At 57.2% G+C, this 8921-nt stretch overlaps 1 protein-coding gene across 1 annotated transcript; it reads right to left on the reverse strand.

Annotated features, from left to right (window-relative positions):
- Nucleotides 1-2848: 2848 nt before the first annotated feature.
- WDR74 (WD repeat domain 74) lies at nt 2849-8436 on the reverse strand. Its single transcript, XM_034777981.1, has 11 exons — nt 7563-8436; nt 7365-7471; nt 7138-7259; nt 6374-6437; nt 5963-6106; nt 5508-5609; nt 4845-4945; nt 4375-4430; nt 3937-4079; nt 3755-3811; nt 2849-3459 (listed from the first exon to the last, which is right to left on the reverse strand). Exons 1-11 carry the CDS (start codon nt 7621-7623, stop codon nt 3277-3279), a joined length of 1140 nt encoding a protein of 379 aa, XP_034633872.1. The 5' UTR covers nt 7624-8436; the 3' UTR covers nt 2849-3276.
- Nucleotides 8437-8921: the final 485 nt, after the last annotated feature.

Here is an 8921-nt window from a genome sequence, read left to right on the forward strand (position 1 = left end):
CGATGGGGGAGCTTGCCTGCGCCGCGTGGACCCGCAGTAAGTAAACTTAGTTCAATCTAGGAAACGTCGACTTCAGCTACGCTATTCTCGTAGCTGAAGTTGCGTTTCCTACATCGATCCCCCGCCCCAGTGTGGACCAAGCCAGACATCTTGGAGCATTGTGGAGAGTTCTCTGAAAACATCTGCTCAATGTGCAGCAGCAGTCAAAAAAGTGAACAGAATGTTAGGAACCATTAGGAAAGGGATACATAATAAGACAGAAAATATCATAATGCCACTATATAAATCCATAGTATGACCACATCTCGAATACTGCGTGCAGTTCTGGTCACCCCATCTCAAAAAAGATATATTAGAATTGGAAAGGGTACAGAGAAGGGCAAAAAATGATTAGGGGTATGGAACAGCTTCAATATAAGAGATTAAAAAGATTGGGACTGTTCAGCCTGGAAAACAGATGACTAAGAGGGGATGAATATTGTGGAGCAAGTGCATAAGGAAGTGTTATTTACCCTTTCACATAACACAAGAACCAGGGGTCACCTAATGAAAGTAATAAACAGCAGGTTTAAAACAAACAAAAGGAAATACTATTTCACACAACACACAGTAAACTTGTGGAACTCATTGCCGGGGATATTGTGAAGGCCAAAACTATAACTGGATTAAAAAATAATTAGATGATTCATGGAAGATAGGTCCAGCAATGGCTGTTACCGAAGACGGTCAGGGATGCAACCCCACGTTCTGGGTGTCCTAATTCTCTAACTGCGAGAAGCTGGGAGGAGACGACAGGAGATGGAACACTTGATAATTGCTCCCTTCTTCTAGTCATTCCCTCTGAAGTATATGCCATTGGCCACGGTCAGAAGACAGGATATTGGGCTAGATAGACCATTGGTCTGACCCAGAATGGCCGTTCTTATGTTGGCCCCAGAGGATAGATCGCAACCCCTTCACTCTGGAGTTTAGAACAACTGACATTACTGTCATTTGTCCTGCCACGGGTGCCAGAACTTTGGAATTATTATTTATGCAGGCTATTATCATGATACTGATTTAACCATTAATTCCTTTATTAAATCCAAAGGCCAAATGATATTTATACAATTGCTCTAAACAAATTGCCTTCAAAGCCTAAATAATAAGCAATTTACCACATTCAGACAGTAACAAAACATTTATAAGCATCTGATTAAGATAATTACAAATGGGCTAAACGTGGGTTCACCTGGGCCCTAAGTTTTTCAATAACACTGGTGTGTGGAATGCAAAGGGCCATGTTGGCTCATTGTAAAACAGATTCTCTTTGTCTTATTTAAAACCATCTGCTGTCACCCCTACCGGTCAGAGGCCTTCTCTTCAGAAATGTCCCCTTATTTCATTAGTTATTCTTTGAACCAGACATGCTCTCTACTTCATGTCTTCTGGCCCTATAACTCATTACCTTCAAGGTCTTTCTTTACAACACATCTTCAGCCAAACTCAAGCTAACTTTAATTCTCTAATTTTATATTTATTCTACACCTTTACAAGCTCTATGGTAAGGCAAATGAAGAGCCACCATGAAGTAGTGTTGTCCAGTTGAAGGTCGGGGATCCAGAGCTCCTGGGTTCTATTCCTGGCTCTAGGAGAACAGTGGGGTCTAGCTGATCACAGCGGAGGGATAGATGGGCAGCAGGATGCCTGGATTCCACTCCGCTCTGTGCAGAGTAGGGATGGGAATTTCCCCTCATTGGCTCTGAGTTTCCCCAGAGAATAAACCCAAAGACATAGAGTGCAATGTGCACTGCGACCCTAGCAGACCCAGGGGTAGGAGCGTGACCTGGAGGGAGTGGGGGCCAAAGGAGCTCCCCCCCAGCTGGACAGACTGACAGATTTCTATCTATCACGGAGCAGCATGAAGGACCCAGTAGCCTGCCCCTATAGGGACTCCATCCCCCATGTGTAGACCCCCACCCCCTGCGGAAGTCCCATGATCCCCCTCTTCCCAATGCAGGAATCTCCCCCCAAGATCCCCCATACACATGTGTAGCCCCGCCCCCTGCACAGCCTCCCCCCATACCACCAGGACCCCCACTTTCCTCCGGCAGGGGTCACCCGCGCCTGCAGTTCGCGCCCCCTGCGGGGATTCCTCCCCCCGGGATGCCCCCCAAGGCAGGGATCTCCCCACCTGCAGTGCCGCTGGGCCCTTCTGCTCCGTCCGGCCCCGCGGCGCGGGATCCGCGGCCGGAGTGCATGCAGCCCATGGGTGCGCTGCCGCCACCTGGCGCCCGCGGCTCCGGGCGCCGCGCGGTCCCCGGGCGCTTTGTGAGGTCAGCGCCCGGCGGCGCCTCCCTGTCGCAGTCTCCAGGCGAGGGCTTGGTCCGGGGCATGGCCCCGATTCCTGGGGATACACAGCGCCCCGCCCGGCTCGGGCCTGCCCCCATGGACCTATCCCAGCGGCTCCACCCGCACCACGCCCGGAGGCACGGCCCCGCCTCCGGCTCCTCCACGGTAATCTGGGCAGACCGCAACTGCGTTTCCCACGTGTCCTGCCCGCCCCAGGTGAGACAGGCCCCCTGGGGGCAGAGGCTCCTCAAGGAGGGGCCATGTAGGAGACTCCATGGCTGGGGGCAGGGCAGAGAGGGGATAGCCAAGGACTAGGGCACAGAAGAGCTGCATGTGGATAGAGAGCTGATGGGGGGGGGAGGGGTCATGTACAGGGGTCCCTCCTCCAATACCCACTCTGGGGGCAGCCCTCCCCCTATAGACAGTGGACCATCTAGGAAAGAGCAAAGAGTAGGGCTCATGCCAATGCACCATCCCACCTCACCCCCCCACAGACACACACACTTCCAGAACAAGGCACGGTTATAGGTTCTTTTTACACTGCTGTGTGATGGCCATTACAGCTTGGGTGTCCAGGCGGTAGATCCAAATCTCTTACCCAAAATATCTGCTCCACTTGCTGGCCAATGGAATGGGCCTTAATGGACCCAGCTCTGCCCTCCAGCCCCACAGTGGGCTGTGACTGCCCCCAGCTCAACCCACCTTGTCCAAGCAGGGGCAGCATTCTCTGAGAGGTTAGGGCCCTGCCAACCCCAGCTAGGGCTGGCACATTTCCACCCCCGCTCCACCCCAGTCCCTTTCAGCAGCAGGGGAGAGGCTGGTGCCTCTGGCCAGCAGAGACATGAGGCTTCCCCTCCCCTTGTCCAGACAGGAGTCCCTATGGCCGGGGTGGGGAGCGAGTTCATTATCCTTTCTGGCTGGGGCATAGGCTCCCCACTGGCCCCCTCAAGGCCCAGCGCTCGTTCTCTTCTGCTTCTTGGGACGCTTGCCTAGCTGGGTCTCCCGGACATTGGGGTCCGCCCTGCGCTTGAGCACTGTTTTGGTAGCCACCGTCTCCATGCCATCCCACAGCTCATCTTTTTCCTCCTTCACGTCTGCTTGGGGGGCTGCAGATTCAGGTTCTTCATCCTGGGGGGGGGAGGAGGCACAGTCAAAACAAGCAGCGCCCCCTGCAGTGCCCTGACTATGTGAAGGGGCCCCCATAGAAGGACAAGGGAAGGGTCCCTACCCATTACCTTAAGCAGGTTTAGGGGAGCAGAAGGCCCCAGCCCTGAGGTCTCTCCCCTGCTCCCCGTCCCCAACACCCTCAACCCAATAACAATGCAGCCACGAGAGAGGCAGCCAAGGTGCAGCGACCCCACAAATAGAGCTCCCACACCCAAGAGGGAGCCCCCTCTGCTCCCTCCCTTCCCACCACACTCACCTCCCACTTCTCACGGCTGGTCAGCAGCAGGCAGTTCAACCGGGACTTCAGATACACCTGCAAACAACAGGGGTCAGAGATCAGGATACAGCACCATGTCCATAAGGGAGAGGGAATCACTGCAGCTCCGGCCTCTCCCAGCAGGGGTGCTTGCATGGGGGGGCTGAGGGCGCAGCTCTCACCTTGTGTACCAGGTGCTTGTCCTCGATATTATGTACCCGCAGGAAGCGGTCAAGGCCACAGGAAGCCACGAGTGGGAGGGTGGGGTGACACTGGACGCTGCGCACACTCCCAGCAAAGCCCTTCAGGCATTTCACCAGCCGTCCTGCCGCAGAGAGAGACGAACCATCACTGAGCCAGCCCCCAGGCCCACCCCCAGAGATCCAAGCCAGAGGACCCAGTAGCACCCTCTCCACTGACTCAACCTCAACCGAGTCTCACCTCCTAACTTTCCACCCCCACGAATCCCTCCTCCACTCCCACAGGCCAGACTTCTCCCCTGCCCCAAGAGGAACAATGTTCCCTCTCCCATACTCCCTCCCAACATTAGCCCCTCCATGCCCTGAGGCTGGCAGCAGCAAAGTGCTGTGAGCTGCAGCCATGCCCCAGCCCCTGCTCACCTTGCCGCAGGTCAATGACAGCCATGTCCCCGTGCGAGCTGCCTACCACCACAGAGCTGCAAGGAGATGGGTGTTAGGCACAGGCAGGACAGGAGCCACCGCTCTAACTCCCCATCCCATGGTCACAGCGATACCCACTGCCCAGCCAGGCTTCTGCACTCCACCACCCACCAAGGAGCCATCAGCAGCTCCTTCCCCTCCACCCCAACCCACTCTCCACCCAGGTCTGGGAAAAGAACCCAGGAGCCTGGACTCCCAGCCCCCCTGCTCTGACCCAGGAGGAGCCAGTGCTGCCTCCCACCAAACAGAACCAAATGGAGGTCTGGTGCTGAGCTCTGAATAGCTCTCAGCTGCCTGCCCTTGGCATTCGTAGACGGGTGCCTTACCCCAAGCCACAGAGCCACTGCCCTGCCCTCCCTCAACTGTGTTCAGTGCCCCCGCCCCCTCAGCCGGCAGGGAGAGTGACCTACTCAGCACCAGGGGTCAGGGAGAGGGCTGTGAGGGGGTATTCCCCATAGGTTGCCTCCAGCACAGGGCGCCGCTGTGGGGAGCTGGGGTCGTACAGCCGCACCTGGGAGAGACAGAGAGGGCATCAAAGTGGCCACGCACACTCCCTCCTTGGCAGGCAACCACTGCCCCAAGCAGATGAGCTGGGGGCATCAGGTCAGTTACTGTCAGGAAACGAACCCTCCAAACACCTGAATGCCCCTCCGCCCCTCTATCCTCTGCATCTCAGACCCTGATTCCCCTTCCCCATCTGCCCAACCCCTCCAAACCCCAATCCAACACCTCTATTGTCCCAACTCTTCCCTCCATTCCCCCTGCTCCACAATCCCCCATCCCTGTTTGCACCTCAGACTGATCCCCTTTCCCATCTCCCCCACCCTAAACACCATCCTGCACCTCCCCTTCCCCAGGTCCCTCTCCCTCTACTCCCAGCCTCTCAGACCCCCGTCTACTCATCCCTGCCTCTGTGGGCTCCCCAGACCCTGATCCCTTTCCCACCTCAATCCAGCTCACACCCCCACCGCCTCCCAAGTCCCTCCCCAGACCTCCTCCAGACCCTAATACCACCTCCCCCCTACAAACTCCAGTCCCTTCATTGCAGCCCAATCCACTCCTCAAGCTCCTACCTGGTGGTGCCCAGTGCAGGTGACAATCTTCTCAGAGCCAGGTAGGAACTGCAGGTCACGCTCCCACACAGGGACTCGGAGATTGAGCCAGTCATTCCGCACCTGCCGAGAGGGGTGAGGCGGGGTAAGTGGAACCACAAGGCCTGGGCTGGGTTTGCTCCCACATGGCCTGAGAGGGTACTGAGCTTCGGGCTGGGTCAGGAGATGAAATGTAGATCTTGTCAGGGATTGGGGGGAGGGACGAAGGGAGGAGGAGTGTGTATGGTGGGCACAGGCTCAGGGAACAATAGGTGGGGTCAGGACAGACTCTCCCCCAAGGGGTAGGACATAGACTTAGAGCCAGGCCAAGGGCTTCCCTCCTCCCGGGGGCAGCCAGGGCAGATGCTGATAGAGGGCATGGCCAGGGCTCCCTAGAGCATGGGCTTGTAGGGGGAACATCTAGGGCAAGCACTCACATTTTTGGCACGGAAGATGGGTTCCTCAGGCCGGTGCAAGTCCCAGACCTTCAGAGCGTTCTCCTTCCCACCTGTCCCCACAGACTGCGGCTGGGCAGGGTTCTGGCGCATACGGCACACGCCAGCCCCCACCTGGGTTTCCATCTAAATGGGGCAGCAGAAAAGAGGGAGTTATGATACCACCAAGTGCAGGGATCCTGACAGGACTGAGATCCACTGCATTTACCCCTCCCCACAGAGCAAACAGGAATTGTCCCCACACAGCTCGACTCCCTGGGACCAACCTGGAAGGCAACAGTGTTAGCCCTAATCCGGCTCAGATTCCTTCCCAATGCAGCATCCCCCACTTAGCCATACCCCACCACCAACCCAGCATCCACTGCGCCAGGCCTCTCCCCATGAGAGCCTTACGTTTTCAGATGAGGCATCCCGCCAGACCTTGAGGAGACCAGACTCCACACAGGTGATGATGGAACTGCACATGCCGGCCAAATGGTGGGGGTGAGAGGGAGAAAATCCAGATAGGGAGGAGAGAGAAATAAATCATTGTTAGTTTCTAACCGCAGACACGGGCCACACTCACTACTGGAATTAGGGGGTGAGATGGATGGATGCATGGATAGGCAGACAAGCAGTGGGTGTCACAAAGGGAACTTGAATCTCCTGCCTAAAGAGGGTGAAAGATGCTTCTCCCCCACTCTCCCCCCCATGGGTGTATTTCTTTTTGGCAGCAGGATAGATTAAGTCTCTGAGTGAACCATCCAACATCAGCTGCTGTAAGAGACAGGACAGGAGGCTAGATGGGCCCATTGGTCTGATCCAAAGGTAGGCATGTGCATGAGGTTCAAGGAGCTCCCGGGTCTAACCTGGTGGTGGCAGAGAGCAAAGGGTAAATGATCTAATCCAGGGCTTGGCTGCGTGAGACCCAGGGTTAGATGGATCTACAGATCTGATGGGGTGGGGACGGAGAGGAGGAGACTTGGGATAAAGGGATCCATGAATCTCCCAGGAGGAGGAGAACGTGAGAGACCTGGAGTTAGATAGGTCCGATCCCGGGTGGGAGGGGACGGCGGGGATGGGTGAAACCTGGGGTTAGATAGGCCCACGGATAAAAAGCTGGAAACAGGCACTATGGAGCTGGGGGGCAGCTGCCTGGTTCGGGGCGCGGGACCCACCTGTCGTGCACGGCCAGGCCGCAGAACGAGCCCTCCCCGCCCAGACATTGCCGCGACTCTGTGAACTTTCCCTTCTCGGTGCTGAACAGCTTCACCGACCGATCCAGGCAGCCGACGAGGATCTGGGGAAGGAGAGTGGTCAGGGGGCGCCCCCGACTGCAGCCCCTCCCCCCGCCGCCCCAGCCCTTCGGCTGCAGCCCCTCCCGCCGCCGCCCCGGGCCCCTCACCTCGGACTCGGAGGGGTCCCCCCAGCACATGGCGCAGACGCCCTCATCCCGGCGCAGTGCCGAGGCCGCCACATAGTTGGTGGCCTGTCTCCGCCGCAGGTTCACCCCTAGGAAAGAGACGAAAAATGGTCACAGCCGGAGGCAGGGAGAAGAGACTAGGACAAGCCCCCCCCCCATCACGGCCGCCCTCCCCGATACCTTTCAGGATGCCAGTCTCGGATCCAACCCACACGTGATTCCACCGCGCAGAAGACTCCATCTTGCCCCGCTACCTCTCTCTATCCGCTCCGGCTCGCTCCCTTCTGGCTGTCCTGGTGGGCCAGAATGTGCTAAAAGAGGAGGGAAGTGGTGCGGGACCGGACCGCTTACAGTATTACGCCGGAAGCCGGATGTTAGACTTCGCGATTCGTGACAGGCCTGGGCCGGGTTTGCTTCCGCTCCGTGGTGTCTCACCGAACCCTTTCCTGCCTACACCTAGTTCTACTCGCAACGTTCCCGCCTGCTGCCTGTTCATTGTGCATTCTTCCCCCACCCCATAAGGAGCAGCACAAATACCATCCCTTATGGGGTCACAGTCTGTCTAGGCCCCTCCTCCGCAGAGCCTAGTTCCTCCCATCAGATCCAGTAGACCATGGGAGTCTCAGCAAAGCCAGAGCAAGAGCAGTGGCTTGTTGGGTTCCTGCTTTCCAGAGCCTGTGCATCAGCTGCCTTCCTGAGTATGGCCAGGAAGGGTGGTCAGTGCAATGCCAGGAGCAGGGCTGGGCAGGCAGCACCCCCAGGGCACATGGCCCAGACACAGCGCTAATCCACACCCTCCGCCTCCTGGAATGGCCTGGTGACAGCAAAGCAAAAGCAGGCATGTTGGCTTAGCAGCCCTGGGTCCCCACTGCCCATGCAGTCCTGCAGGTGCCTCTGGGGAGAATGGTGTGTGTGTGCAATGAGCTTGAAGGGGGAAGCCATCTTCTCTCTAGGGAACACCTCCAGGTCCAACACCACAAAGATCTTGGCCAGACTCTCACCCTCCTGGCATTAGAGACACAGCAGTACTCATGAGCACCACACCTGCAGAGGGAGAAACCTGTTACGAAGGGCTGAGCCTGCATCCCAGCACCCCATCCCAGAGCCCAAGACCTGACCCTGCATCTGCACCACCCCAGCTTCCAAACCTCCCCTCCCATGCCTGAGCCCAAGGCCCCACATAACCCAACCCCAAAGTTTGGGCCCTATACCTTGCCAACTGCTGCATTTGACCCCCCAGTGCCTGGGACTTATGTCCTCCTATCCCAGTTCCTCAGGACACCACCCTGCCCCCCAGTTCCCCTGCAGAAGGGTGACAGCAAGGTAGAGAAGCTTCCCCAGAGAAACAGGCATGGAGAGGCTTTCACTGTCCCTGCAGCTTCCTCTGTGGGTCCCAGTATGTGAGCACAGACCACACATACACCTGGCTCATGTAGCTGCCCCTCACTCAGCTTTCACCTTCCCTGCCTTCAGTAGCAGCAGAGAATAGACACTGCCTAGGCACTGGGGCCTGCTCAAGTGGGCACAGTGCCCGCTGCT

This window comes from Trachemys scripta, chromosome 7 (genome assembly GCF_013100865.1).
Source record: "Trachemys scripta elegans isolate TJP31775 chromosome 7, CAS_Tse_1.0, whole genome shotgun sequence".
Lineage (NCBI taxonomy): Eukaryota > Metazoa > Chordata > Testudines > Emydidae > Trachemys > Trachemys scripta.